Raw genomic sequence first — 15,762 nt, forward strand, 5'->3', positions numbered from 1 at the left:
TTAAAAAATTTAATTAAGATATTTATTAACAAAAGAAAATATTTCAAGCATATACATGAGACTACAATTACTTACCACTATCACAAATGCTAAAATTCCTAATTGACCTGACTCCCACATACACCCCGTTTAAGGCAACAGTCCAATAGATTTTAGATTTAAAACGGAACCAGTAAGTTAACACAATACCCTCTTGACAGTGGAATTCCAAATGGCTTTCCCCCAACTTCAGTTTTGTTAGATAGCAGACTTATGCATAAATGGCTGGAGACTTTATTAAGGCTATTTTACACACTCCTGTTAGATCTTATATGGCCTTCTTCCACGTAGCCATTCATTCTCCTTTACATACACTTCTCTCTTTTTAATATGTAAATTCTATTGTTCCATTTGTCTTTGAAACTTATCTTGCTCATAATATAAAAACTTTCATGTTGCCAATATTGTCAGCAGCTTTTGGGAAAAATAAACACACTCCTTAGTCTTGCTTATCTGGCTAGTTGTAAACAGACTAAGATCCCTTTGAAATCCAAATCCCTTCATTTAACTAAAAATGCAAATTCCCCTTCACACCTTACATGCTAAGCCAGTATCCATGTTTACTCATTAGCATGTCAAGCACTTAGCTTCTTTTGATGATTTCAAGCTTGCAGTCCACTTGACCCAAACATAATCAAATCACATAGATAGGCACGACTAGACTTACTCCAAAAACCTACTTTACAATAAACCAGAAAAATATGATGAAAATTATTATACCTTCGTCACACACAAGAATATCAGTGTCAGGGGAAGCAACAACTTTACTCTGTATGAGAAGAGAGTGCCAATTGGTTGGCAAGTGGCCAGGGGGTTCTCTACCATGATCTACCGCAAGCCAAACTTCACTGGTCGATGTATGCATTGAGATTCTTATAGATCTACGCGCTACTAGATTGGCCTTATTGGCAACCTCATAAGTAGGGCCCAAACCATTTGCTCATCATGCAAATTTGAAATAGGGCAAAAAAACATTCTTCAGGATAATGGCAACCTCGATCAGATCATTTCACTCTGTACATCGCGCCAACTCATGAACAAGCCTAAGGCCATCACTTTCAGCCCTGAAAAGTGCCCAGTCTACCTCAAATTACCCTAGAAGGGCAAGGTATCTCAAAATTTGAGCAACAGGTGAAGCTAGCTGTTTCACACTGCTACTATGCAGTAGCAACACGAGTGGTATTCACCATGAACAGGATGCTGTCATCGAGCCAAAAAATGTCCTGCCTATCACCCAAATGGGTAATGTGGTATATGAATTTCAGTGCCAGTGTGATGCTAGGTGTGTAGGCTGTATGTCCCAAAGACTGGAAAGTCGTATCAAACAGCATGTCTCTTCCACTGTTCGCAACGGACAAGGTACAGACCGTCCCTGACCAGCCTGTGCTTGAAAAACCCAAAACACCCTGTCCAACATTAGATGTGATTCTGTGATTGGACAACATTTGCTAAATAATCCTCAGTGTGCTAAGAATTACGCAAACAACCAATTTGAGCCTGGGTGGGATGGTCCCAGATTTTCACTAAGTACGGTGGGTGTGAAAAAAGACATTTTACCCTCCGGTTGCCATGGCGGATTTTCACACCTTATCTGCATGTCCTACCTCATTAAAAATGCATTCACAATAAACCAGAAAAATATTATGAAAATTATTATATCTTCGCCACACATAATACCAGTGTCACAGAAGCAACAACTTTACACTGCATGAGAAGAGAGTGCCAATTGGTTGGCAAAGTGGCCAGGGGGTTTTGCCCACCATGCTATGACCTCAGTGCTTCATCACTCCAGTAGCCATATTTAAAGTGCATCAGAACACAACCTGCTTCACATCTTCAGACCGGGACTGCTCCAGATGATAGAAGGCCCCAAAAGCAAAGACGGCAGCATCCGAATTTAGTGACGCCTCTCTGGGGTGCCAGTGGAAGGGCATTGTCCCCTAACCCCGCTATGGCCTCAGGAGATCCGTCAGACTCACGAATCAGGCCTGGGAGGCAGTGGTAGCTGCAGTCAGTGCCACCGGAGCACAGAGGAGGTCAGCCATCCAGTGAAGGTCAACCACAAGGGTAAGTCAACCAGCTCATCACACTCAACTCACACACTCCCAAACCCATCATACACCCACAGGGATCTCACACCTCAAGGGACAACTCCACTAACTCTCACAGATACTATCGGTGAGGATGTGGACCGTGACTGCAGTACCGGTGAGGTCAGCGGTGAACACCCATGTGAGGATCCTGCAGCACATCATCCTTCTCTCAATGTAACTGTGAGTGTCTCTCTCTCTCCTGCTTTTGACTTGCTGCCATTCACTAATTATCTCTACTTTGGTTCACAGGAAGTTCTGCCAAGCGGCCGACACCCTCAGCCAGCCAGTCCCACACCTCCATCCAGGTCCTCACCTCCAGCCAAGAGGTCACCTCCTCCATTGAAGAGTTGGAAATAAGCAGCCTGGAAACCCATCACAGCGCTTACCCACACCCTCCACCAGTGCAGACAGACACACCTCGGTGGGACCTAGATCTAGAGCAGGCTTGGGTTCACAATGTGGTGGTCACTGAACGGATACATGTCCACAGCTGGAGGAGGCAGGTTCAGCCGAGCTCCCAGGCACTCGGAGGGCTGCTGGGAAAGAGGCATCTGTGAGGTCCAAGTCAGATGACGAGCCTCTGGATTTGGCCTTCGAACTTATGGTGGACAGTCAGCAGAAGGTGGAGAAACATGATGCAGAGCTGTTGGAAGTCCTCAACAGAATGGCAGGCAAGTCAGAGGAGCGCATACACCTGGTCGCTGATGAACCGCTGTCCACATGTGCGCATATGGAGGTCTCCATAAGAAGGATGACAAATGCCATGGAGACCCTGGTCCTGAAGAATGCGGAGATGTGCACAGACCTGCACTCCATCATGGTAGCCATGGGCGAGTTCTTGCAGTAGTAATGTGAGGGGCCAACAGGGCCCCTTGATGTCCATCCAGGTACTCCTTCCCCTCAAGGAGTCAGGTCGGGGCCCTCAGGCACCCAAAGGGAGGAGGAGTGGCAGCTGGATACCCCTGCGTCATCCAGTCAGGAATCTCAGAGGCTGTCCCCTCCTTCCGAATTCTCTTTGCCTGTGGCCCCCTTAACCTCACCATCAGTCACTGGTGAGGGAGCAGCTGGCCCACAGGAGGACAGCCAAAGCAAGCCGGGGACCCTCAAACCCTCAGCTCTCCAAAGGACGCACACTGAAGCCATCAGAGGCAACATGGCCAACCATTGCACAGACTGTCTCCACCCCTGCTGCGGATGTCAGGGCAGCACCTAGAAGCGGTAGGCCTAGAAAAGTTAAGAAATTCTGATCACAAGTAGTTGCACTGGTGAACACATTTTGTCACGTTATAATCTGAAAAGAGATTCACTTTCACTGAATAATGTGTAATGTTGTCTTTCAGCTTCATTTACAGGCTTCACGAGTCCTCCCTCTGCATCCAGCTCCCCACTAGCAGTTCAGCTGCACGCACGGGTGATTCTGGAGGGAGAAATGGGCGTGTGGCAGGGCCTATCGGAGCCTCGTGGAAGTACTTTCCCACACACGCGGAGCCTTCATCCACCATGTTCATCTCACCGTCCTGAGCATTTTCAATGCTGCCTGCTGGGGGTCTTTCAGTCGTCTGTCTGAGCTGATCTACGTCTCCACCCACCCGCTGATCTCACTCCCATGCAGCACCTGTGCCCGTCCGACATGAGGTTCCACTCACTTTCAATTTGAAAAACATGGTCATTGTCAAGTTTTTGATTAGCTCTCCTGTCCTTTCCCTTCCCCCAGTCATCCATGTCCTTTCCCCAATCACGTTCCACTCCCCAGCATCACCTTCCACCTCCCCACCGTTACCCTACAACCAGAAACCTTCTCTTTCCAGGATGCCCAGGTGATGGCGCACATACCCCACCCTCCTGAAAATCCCACCTCCCGTCCACATTGACCTCCCTGGTCTCCTACTTCCCAGGCCTGAGGGTCCGTGTCACTTCAGTGTCCCCACCAACCACCCTCGTCACCCGTTCTACCGGAACCGACACACCCTCACCCTCCCAGCTCCCTCTGGCCCCTCTCACACTCACCATTCCCTCTTACCATGCCGACCCGGAGTTCGCTCCCCAGGAGGTAGTCACTAACTCCACAGACCCCTCCCTTGCACGTTTACCTGGGCATTCCAACCCTTCCTTACTCCTTCCTCCACCCTGACTCCCTCCTCCCCCTGACCCTTTCCCTCCTCTGAACTCACTCCTCCCCCCGCACACCTCCCTCCAACCCCAAACTCCCTCCTCCCACCCCCAGACCCCCTCCCTTCACAGAATCACAGGGTTGTTACAGACGGCAGAAGGAGGCTATTCAGCCCATTGTGTCTGCACCGGCTCTCCAAATGAGAATTATGACTTAGTGCTATTCTCCTGCCTTTTCCCCCGTATCCTTTCACGTTATTTAAATGAAAACAGTTATCTAATGCCCTCCTTCTCGAAAGCCTCGATTGAACCTACAGCCACCACACTTCCAGGCCGCACAGTCTAGATTCAAAGTTTTTTTTCACATCGCATTTGTTTCTTTTACAAATCACTCGATTATTTTACGAGCAGGAACAGATTTTTCCTATCAGCTCTATCCAGCCCCCTCATAATTTTGAACATATCTATCAAATCTCCTCTCAGCCTTCTCCACTCCAAGGAGAACAGTCCCAATTTCTCCAGTCTACCTCCATAACAGAAGTTTCTCATCCTTGGAACCATTCTCGTAAACCTCTCCTGCTCTCTCTCCAATGTGCTCACATCCTTGCTATAGTGTGGCACCCAGAACTGTACACAATACTCCAGCTGAGGTCTAACTCCCCCTTAAACCCACCTCCCCACTTGTAGCATTCTTCCCTGCTACAACTTCCACTGCCTTATACTGCCTCCTTCCCTGGATCCCCTCAACCCCCTCCCAACGTCATGTCCCCGATACCTTTGTCCCCCCAACCCCCAGCCTCCACTCTCCCCGACCCCTTCGTATTCCCCCACTACCCCCCACTCACACCTACACCTCTCCCTCCATCCCGTCCTCCGCCACCCCTTCCCCCCACCTTCCCCCCCACCCCCACCGATCATCCATGCCAGCCCATGAAGCCCGAGAAGTTCCAAAGTTTCAGCGGAGGCGAAGCTGCTGCGTCGAGACCTTCCACCTTCCGTGAGCTGGTTTGCGGTACAGCCATGTCCATGAGGATCCACCCAGCATGCAATGCAGGTGTTCCTCCGGGGTCCGATAGCCAAAGGGCTCCAGTATCTTCTTCCCCTCGGGTGTCCGCGATCTGAGCAAGGCCCTAAAGGTAAGTCCCGGCTTCTGCACGTCACACTTGTCTAGACGTGTTCTGAGCTAGTGTGCTTTCCTGCTGGTGTAACAGTAAAGTCAGGCATGGGCGGACACCATCGATGATCCTACTGTGATTTCACGCCAGTGTGAAACCGATTGCTGCCCCTCCCATCGAATTCTTCGCACCCCCCTCCCATCCACTAATGGGAGCAGACAATTCCGGCCATTGTCATTTGGGCTCGCAGTGTGGTGCATTTTTGTGTACTGGAAGCTACATATATTAATACACAGGGCCCTGTTTTTTGCAGGTAGAGGAACATGTACACACATTGTGCCTGTTTCAGTTAAACAAAATAAGTGATAGCCATTCGCTGGTTCATTCCTCAGGGCAATGCCTTGACCAATCAGAGTCAAGCTGCCTGGTTTAAATTTCAAATAATGCTTGGCAGTTAATTGTCAGTCACCATTAACTGGTGCATTCTCCATGGCAACGCCTCTATCATTCAGGGTAAACTTGCCAACCAATCAGCACCCTCTTCTCATACAGTATAAAGTTGTTGCTTCCCCTGACATTGGTATTCTTGCAATTGTCCTGTTGAGTGCAAGATGAAAAGCTTTGACAAAATGTCTTTTTTCAGCAATACTCAAATTCCGTACTACCAAACAACTTTTTTTTTAAAGTATCCAACAAACCACTGGTGTATAATATGGGAGAGAAAAAGAAAAGGCAGTAAATAGCTTGCTTTATATAGCATCTTTCCTGGCCTCAGGACATCCCAAAATACTTCACTGCTAATTAAGAGCGTTCGAAGTGTAGGAAAACATGGCAGCCAATTTATGCACAACAAGATCCCATACACAGCAATAGCCAGGTAGCTGTGGCCAGGCCTCATGCAAGCCTTCACCAATCCATTCACCTCTTCACTTTGCCACATTCAGAAGAATTAAACTGAAAATGTCCAACTTGTTTTATTCAGCAATCCTAACAGCTAGCAGAAAAGGAAGATCGTCACCTTCAGCCCCCACTCATTGACTGAAATGCAGTTTTTAGAAAATGATTGAAATTGAGATGATGCGCTAAAAGTCCAAATATTTATTACAACATGTGCTTAATGTCATCTTAATCAACATGTGTAAGTTTATGACGTGGATCATAACACAAAGGATAATGATTCGTCCTTCTGTGTAACCTATCCTTTAAAAGTAAGATTTAGAGTGTACCTGACTTTATTTCTTCCAAATGTTGTGATCGATTTGAGGTCTTCCATTCACGCTGTAGTAGCGATTGTTTGGTATCATTCAATGACCACCTCTTGTGTATAATGTCATTCTTGAAAAATAAGGCAATGTAATAAAAAAAAACTAAACAGCAATGAAATCATATTCTAATGCACTTCTAATTCCATCAGCTATGAAACATATAGAAGAAATAGATCGCATTCTCTGCTAACTAAAATCATTTATTTTATGAGTACTTTTATGGAAATGTCATCTCAACATAATAATTATTAAAATTAATCAGTTAATATCACATGATATTGTCCCTGAATTGACATGCAGCCAAGAGATTGCATTAAAGACAGACCTACTTTAAACTGAACTTACTGTGTAACCAATGATGTATAGGAAGGCTTCACTTTTACGTTAAAATAGTTACCCCATTTGAAAAGTGACAACAGTGTGCGTAAGAGGGGAACAGATTAAATCACCTCATGAAGAAACATGATTATCGAATATTCAATAAATTGTACTTCATGAGCCTTGTAACTAATCTAAATGTTCTAAAACATAAAGTATTTTTGAGATAATTTGACTGCATGAAGAATCATATATTCGTAACGGGCAGTTATGAGTCATGTCAGTTAGCACTGAAGAAGATAGGAAACAGTGGTAGTGATGTGTGAAACACAAACATGAACTGTAATATTGCAAGGTAAGGGACTTACTACAGAGGTCCAATGAAATATTGGTATTCCATCTACCATCACTTTATCCATTTCTTGAAGACATTTAAGTTTAATAATGTAGTATTTTCTGGGCAGCTCCTGTGGATGGTGTTATTAATTGTCAATAACGCATAATACACAAACTTTAAAAAAAATACTTGCTTTGCCTGGGATGAGGAAAACCCAAAGCATCATATTACAACATAATGATTACTTGAAAGAATGCAAATAATTTGTAATACATTTAGGATTGACACCTTCATTCTAACCCAGTCAACCTAATGCCATTTTGCAACGTTTACAATAACTCAGTCACAAACAGAGAGAGAGAAAAAGTTGAGCTTTACGTATAGAAGTATTGATTTTTAAATTTTACCTCATATTGGAAAGTGACATGTTATTGACTAGGAGCCCCAAGTTTCAGTTAAGTTCAAGTAAAACCAATTAACAGAGTAGGTGTGTTCTAATCTATTTTTTTAAAACTTACCAAGCATAATATTAAGCTTTTCAGCACATACGATTCTCAAATGCACAATGGGGCAAGAAATTCAGGTGGCTGACTGATTTGAAAGCTACGGGACTTAAAGAACTGATCTTTGAGGGTTAACCAATCAAATTTGCCAAACTTGGATTTGTGGAGTTCTCCTTGGCCTAACTTAAATTATATCTATAGGAATGTCAATCAGAAAATGCTATTCACAAGCTGTAGGTTGAAGGGAGGAGAGTAGAAGAGAAGCACCTGCAATAGGGAAAGAGGAGAAATGGCTAAAAGACTTGGTTAGGGTTTTTTTTAAAATAGTACTTTGATCGGTCATTTCCAATGAATACATATTTCAGCAGCTCTAATTCTTTGTAAATGAAGGCTTTTTTAATCATTCATGGGATGTGGCAAGGTCAGCATTTATTGCCCATCCCTAATTGGTGGACCATCTTCTTGAAATTGCTGAAGCCCACATGGCTTTTCAGATTGGAAGTAGAATTTCTGCTTATATTGTTACTTCAAAAATAAACAATTTTTCAAAAGATCAAACAAAGTGCATTTGATCTATTGATATGAATCCTGTGTCTGTGATTAATTAAATTCACCATTCGGTTAAGAAATTAGTTACACAAATAAAGCTTGGTATCTCCAATTGCCAACCTACAAAACCCAGAAAACATGACAGAGCCCCAAAAAAGCTGAGTTCAAAAATAATTTATACATCGGAAAATAAGCCCAGAATAAAGGCCTATGACAAAGATCACTAGTTTAAGGCAACTAAGTAAGTTAACTTATTTTTATTGCCCCACATTTTGGTTGGGGGAAAAAACAGCAAGCTGTTAAAATTGGCTGATCCTTCCTGCTCCTGATCCCAGAGGGACCATCCGCTCACCAGACTACATTCATGCTCGAGAGGACAGAAGAAAAAAATCCCTATATTTCAGAATTTTTCCTAAGGTTTTCCTTAGCTGGACAACAGCAGCAATATTGTAGGAACATCACCATATCCAAGTTCCCCAAGTCACAGGGTATTCTGACTTAGACATCTATTTGTTGTTTCTTCATCATCACCGCCCAATTTTCAGGAAATTTCTACCAACCACCACTCTGGGAGCAATATCAGTAACCAGGGCTGGCAGGAGGAAAAGGGCCATCACCACCTCTTCAGGGCAATTAGGGATAAGCTATGAATAGTACTTAGCCAGCATTATCCCAGAAATAAACGAAAAAAAATACATGAGTTATTTGCCACATTACAGGCCGTTTGCTAACAGAACAGGGTCAGGACAACAAACCAAGGACATTTTCGTTGAAAAGGACAGGGAAGGAAGACTTGCATTTGTTTGGAACCTTTCAGATCTCAGATGTTCCAAACTATTTCACAGCCAATGAGGTAGCTCTGAACTGTATTCAATATTGCGATGTAGGAAATGTGGCAGGTTATCACTGCAAAATCTCATAAACAGCAATGAGATAATGCCCAGATCATTTTCTTTTAAAAGAGATATTGAAAATGATTATAATCAATACAATGATTGTCAGGATACTGCACATCCTTTGATCCTCTTCAAATAGTGCCATGGGACCTTTTGTGTACCGTTTAGCAAGCCAAGATGGTATCTGACAGATACCTCTGACATTTCAGCACTCCACTAAAGTGTTAACCTAGATTATAATCAGGGGAGGTGATGGTTTAGTGGTATTATCACTGGACTAGTAATCCTCTGGGGACCTGGGTTTGAATCCTGCCATGGCAGATGTGGAATTTGAAATTAATAAAACTCTGGAATCATGAAACCATTGTTGTTAAAAACCCAACTGGTTCACTAATATCCCTTTAGGGAAGGAAATCTGTCATCCTCCAACCAATGTGGTTGACTTTTAAATGCCCTCTGAACAAGGATAATTAGGGATGGGCTGGCCCACATCCCATGAATGAATAATAAACAATATATATGCTCCAGTACCTGAATAGGACTTCAGCAGATGACTTTCTGAACCAGAAGCTATAGTGCTCCCACTAAGCCAAGGCTGGCCTATGATGGCATTTATCTACATGTGCTGCATAAGTGGTCTTACAACTAGAGAGAATCCTATCTAAAGGGAATAAATCAAAATGCATTGTAACATCATTAACCCACAGGCTCAAACTATATGTGAATTGCAACTGTGAGATACAGAAGTATTCTCAGCAATTACCGACAATCATCTACATAGACACGAATTTATACATGGGATTATACACAATGGGCCAACTTTAAAAGCATTTGAAGAAACAGACATGTAGCACAAATGGAGGCCAGAATCAAAAAGCAAACAATTTCACATGGAATCCCCAGAGCTGCCATAAGCTGTGCCGGGATTACTGAAACTTGAATATGTTACATCAGAGACTGGATCGTATTCACTGAACACAAAAGTAAACAAGTAACCTAAGTTGCTAAACCATTCTCAATAATCAAGAAATGGAGAAGACCACTCAACATCAAACAGGAAAGTCAAAACCATGTAGTCCAAGAGTGAGAAAATAGTAAAAATGTAACACTCAAACAAATCTATGACAGAAGCTGATAGCTCAAAAGCCCCACAGATTAAATGTCATTTTTCCAGGTTTGTAGAATCACTACACCTGTTAAAACTGGAAGCTGGAGAAAAAAAATAGTAAACAGAATGGTCCACATTCTGCATTAATAATTATGGTAAAGCTATCAAGCCTCAATTGGACAGTAACTTCTGGAGTACATAGTTGCACAGTTTAACACAGAACTCAGGAAGATACAGTCTGAGTTATCCTGCTCCTTCACCAGGACTGCCCTGTAACAGAACCTCACCATAGACTCAGCATTGAAATACATGCATAAAGTTGCAGTAATCACAAACAAGATATTCAGGACATAGTGCATTCAGGGGTAGGTGAATTTTTTAACAGTGTGATAATTGGCAGAAACTGCCAAACAATGTTTCTGTTCATGAAAATTCAATTTTACAAGTGTGGGGTCCCTTCCTTCAGATGTTAATTAGTGTTGGAGAACGTTTTTCCCATTTTATTTTTTATGTGTGTCTCCTTTATATCCTCTCTTAATTCTACCTTTCTTTACACTTCTCTGCATGATTTAGGTGTCATATACACTTCCTGGTTTAGACTTTGCGGACGTCAGTGAAGGTTCTTCAATCCTTTGCATTGAAGAGCCTCATCTTTCCTCACCCTGTTCGCACATCTGACAGATGCCCTGTAGTGAGCACAGTGCTGGATCAGACATCAGTATTGCATGTCACCACTGAAAAGTCTGCAGAAACTTTGTGGGCAGCTTTCAGCTTAATGAATGACAATGCTGTTCCCTCACCACTGACTGCAACACTTGGGACATGAATTTACTGCATGCATAATAAAGCAGACAATTTTTGTCAATCATTCAACTTTACAGACGACAAAAATAAAAAAACTGTATACAATGATGGGAAATTTCAGTAGCTTTTCACAATCATGAAAAGCCTGACTAATGAAGAACTGAATTTCCATAGAAGAAAAGAAAGTAGAACTATTAATAAATAAGCTTCACTATAACGATGTGAGTTGTATCCAAAGAATTAGGGACAAACTTTAATGGAAACACTAGATGAAGGTTTGAGTGTATTCCAGTAATTAGATACAAATCTGACATTAGAGACAGTAGTGGTGTAGATGATCAAATTTCCAGTACAGAAAGAAGTGTAACAGTAGAGGTATGTGTGGTAGATGTGGCTGACTGCTAAACAGCAGGGAAAACTATACAGCTATAAATGCTAAATATAGAAAAATGGATACCAGGCAACTGGGGATTATCCAAAAAAAAAGGATACTGTCAAATCTTCCGGCTTTTACTTTTATGTTCAGTAACACTATTATAATATTAGTGTGAAGTTTGATTTGGCTTATAAAGAAAGAGTTATCTCCTCGAGCTACACAAGCTATTTAGAATGATTAGGATGATCAGATGGGAGCCCAGATAAACATTATGATCACAGAATCACAGAATTTTAATAGCACAGAAGGAGGCCATTCGGCCCATTGTGTCTGCACTGGCTCTCCAAATGAGCATTATGACTTAGTGCCATTGCCATGTCTTTTCTCCATGCCCCTGCACATTATTTGAATGGAAACAATCATCTAATGCCCTCTTGAATGCCCCAATTGAACCTGTCTCCACCACACGTCCAGGCAGTGCATTCCAGACCTGAACCACTCGTTGTGTGAAAAAGGTTTGTCTAATGTCACATTTGCTTCTTTTGCAAATAATTTTAAATCGGTGCCCTCTGGTTCTTGATCCTTTTATGAGCAAGAACAGCTTCTCCTTATCTACTCTGTCCAGCCCCCTCATTATTATGAACATCTCTATTAAATCTCCTCTTAGCCGCCTTCTCTCCAAGGAGAACAGTGCCAAGCTCTCCAATCTATCTTCCTAACTGAAGTTTCCCATCTCTGGAACCATTCTTGTAAACCTAATCGCATTTGTTCATTGTTTGTAGAATGCATCAGCATTGAAACAATGGGAGTAGTCGAGCACAGCCTATAGCAGTTGGCATCCTGATGGCAATGGTGGGGTGGGAGGGGGTACCACACTTTCAGATAATGCAGGTGCTGTACAGCTTCCTCCTCAATGAAGGGGGCTTGTCATTCAAAGTACTAACTTCAACAGGCAGTTTAACAAGCCAATCCTCTTCGCACAGCATAGAGGGAGGGAGGGTTAAAGAACGCTTGTTGTTAATTTATTTGCTGTTTTCTCACTCTTTCTCTGTAGAAGTGAGTCTGGAACAATAATAGACATACAGAGATCTCTAGACAGTCAGGGGGATTGAGAGACCCCAGATCCAAGTACGAATGTATGCAGCCTGTAAGAGAGGAATTTAAGTTCTAGTTGGTTCAGGAGCTGTTGTCTTACTGAGTTTAGTCCACACCAGGGCAGAATTGTGTATTTTGTTATTTGCATGGGACAGTAAAATCTTTATTATCCAGCAGGCATGGGGACTGGGTGGTGCCAGCTAATCAAAAATGCTGGTTATTGGACAGTTCCATTTACTAATGGAATACAGGGCCATACTTGGAACATATATGCAAGTGCTCAGGAAGTAAAGATCAGTAATCTTTTTACTTCTCAACTTCAACAGTACATTAAAATATAAATAAAAGTATGAAATAATACAGTATACAGGTGTGGGCTCTGGATAGCTTTGTTAATGCTTCCAGTTAATAAAGTGACGATTTGTATTAGGGCAACATCAGAAGTTCCGGTTAGTAGAAAATTCCGGATGGTAGAGTGCTGGATAACATAAGGTTTACTGCACAATGTCTGTTGGAAAATAGATGTACTTCACTGGAAAATTGTAGTCTGTTCATTCATATATTTTGTACAAAATATACCAGTTTTTGATTTACAATTGGCCTCATCTTTCTAGGTTGATTTTCAGTCTTCCTTCTGAATCAGCTGATTGTCTTTGTCAGATACTTGGAGGAGGCTATTGTTATGGTCACCAGGTCATACTACTGTTCAATTGGACATTGGGTGCATTCCATATCTGGCAACAACCAGCGTCAACTGTCTCTGGCCATAGAAAACCAACTGGTGATATCCAGCATCAACTGTTGCCAGGCTGGTCCCAATTTCCAATTGGTAACTGGGTTCAACTGTTCCAGTTGAACTGGTTTTCCCGCCTGGATGAGGCTGTGGCTGTTGCCAGCAATGCTCAGGATCGCCAAGGGACCCAGGCCACAGGTGCCAGAGGGAGGGAAATTGAGGGGCGGAGTGGAGGGGGAGGGTGTTCAGCAGCAAGGACAGGGGGCGGTGGGGTGACTCTCAGCAAGCAACCCCCCTTCCCAATGTCAGGTCCCTTGAATGGGCATTGAGTGTCTTTGAACAAGGGATCCCCCAGAAGCCCACAAACAACCCCAACAAAGTTTGCATTTCAGGCTTCCCATATGGCGAGACCCCCCCCATTGCTGGGTGATTTGGCACAGGGGGCAGGAAGGCTGTCCATGAGCTTTCCTGTCACAGACTTAAACAGAAATGGGAAGGAAGCGTGTACTCACTTGCCATCTGATGAATTCCCCCTGCCAAACTCACCACAGGGTGGGGGTGCAGAGGGTTTTAAGTTCCATCCTATATCTCTGTTAATAAAGCCAAATATCCATGTCTTTTTAACAGCCTTCTCAACATGCCCTGCTAATTTCAAAGATTTGTGTGCATATAAACCCCAGGTCTGACTCTGCACCCCCTTTTAAATTATATCATTTAGTTCAAAATACCTCTCACCATTCTTTCTACGAAAATGTATCACTTCACATTTCTCTGCATTAAATTCCACCTGTCATGCCAGCCCATTTTCTAGTTTTTTGATGTCCTCCTGTTATTATCTTCCTCATTGTTTAAGTTTCATGCCATCCACAAACTTTGAAAGTACGTATTCCCAAGTCCTGATCATTAACATATGTAAAGAAAATGACAATCATGAAAATCAAAGTCACAAATAAACAGACAGTACCAGTGCTGCTCCAGGAGGGGGTAAACACATGAAGGTTTTATCATTACCAAAACTTACTTATGGAACATCATTTCAAAATTGAAAGATCCATTTCTCTCTGATCACTGTTTATTTCTTGGTGGGCTAGTTCCTCCTCCTTCAGGTACTATGAACTTTCATTGGAATTGGGGTGGACTAGTTACCTTGATGTAAGGAAACCATGTGAAGTGTTGAGTGGAACACCAAGACCCGAACTCCTAACAATGGTTAAATATATATTCATTTAAGTTAACAATTTCTATACATCAGTGCAGTAAGAAAAATCTTGCATCGGGCACAAACGTGCTGTCTATAAATCTCAGTCCCTCCCCAATGTCACATTTTGGTCACACTTTCCATTACAAATTGTTTTTTTTTAAATATACAGGCTGCCCTGATGAAAGGTGATCAGCCTGAAACTTTGCTCGGTTTTTCTCTCTCCACAGATGCTGCCTGGCCGGCTGGGAGTTTCCAGTGTTTTCTGTAATTTTTTTTTAAAAATTATATTCTTCAATTTACCAAGGCGGACATAGTTTTGGTTTTAAATCAGCAGTCTTAGACTACAACTGGTACCGCTCCCGTAAACACACACACTGATGGTGATGTGACTCAAGGTTTGTATCCAACATCAGCAATGAGAATGCCACAGAACAAGTGAAACATTGATGGTAGGTAGATAGAAACACGGCAGAACAGGAAGCATCTACTCAGCCTGACAATCACCCACTCCCCCAAATATCCATTCAATTCTCCCTTGGGATCATAATCTTACAACAAAACGAGGTTTAACTTCACAGGTGTAGGAAACAGTAACATTATCCGCAAATCGGGCGCAATTTTCAAGGGATATTTTCCAACAGAGTAAAGCTGCGACCGACAGGAGTTTCTAATGCAGCTGGAGTGAGGCGTTAGGGTTAAAACGCGAGTCATCATTCGCTCACCTGCTGTAGCCGCACAGGCAGGAGTTACAGATGCAAGAGGAGTGGGGGGAGTGGGGAGCCAGACACCCGTGGGTCGCCTGTTACCGACTCAGAGCAAAGCCTCCCACCCCCCGGGCCAAACTCCGGGCGGTTCCAACTCACCAAGTCCACCTCCTGACAATGGGACACACACAGGCCGACACAGAATGGGAGTTTCACTCTGTAACCAGGAGACCGAGGACGCTCCATGCGCCTGCTCGTCAGTCCGGGAACAGGAAACCCTTCTTTGCAGCCGGGGTGAATGAAGCCGGTCCAACAGGTACCAGGGAGCTGGGGAGGATGCACTCCGGAGAAATTAGTGTCCCCGAGATAGGTTCATTGGAAAATGACAGGCAGAGACAGAGCATCTGGCCTTACCCCACACTCCCGCAGCATAGAGAGAGGCAAAAGGACAGAAACACCCAGAGTCCATAAAAAGCGGGAAACACCTGGAAAATTCCCCTCTGATTCCGCCCCCCCC

The 15,762-nt window shown here is 43.4% G+C and overlaps 1 protein-coding gene across 1 annotated transcript in view; it reads right to left on the minus strand.

Moving 5' to 3' along the window:
• Nucleotides 1-15,475, minus strand: part of LOC121292749 — a 90,901-nt gene extending 75,426 nt beyond the window's left edge. Inside the window, exons 1-3 of the mRNA XM_041215096.1 lie at nucleotides 15,405-15,475; nucleotides 7,308-7,406; nucleotides 6,583-6,691 (exon numbers count right to left, since the gene is read on the minus strand). Coding sequence (XP_041071030.1) covers nucleotides 6,583-6,691; nucleotides 7,308-7,358 — 160 coding nt within the window. The 5' untranslated portion in view covers nucleotides 7,359-7,406; nucleotides 15,405-15,475. The remainder of the gene's footprint in view (nucleotides 1-6,582; nucleotides 6,692-7,307; nucleotides 7,407-15,404) is intronic.
• Nucleotides 15,476-15,762: the final 287 nt, after the last annotated feature.

This window comes from Carcharodon carcharias, chromosome 20 (genome assembly GCF_017639515.1).
Source record: "Carcharodon carcharias isolate sCarCar2 chromosome 20, sCarCar2.pri, whole genome shotgun sequence".
Taxonomy (NCBI): domain Eukaryota; kingdom Metazoa; phylum Chordata; class Chondrichthyes; order Lamniformes; family Lamnidae; genus Carcharodon; species Carcharodon carcharias.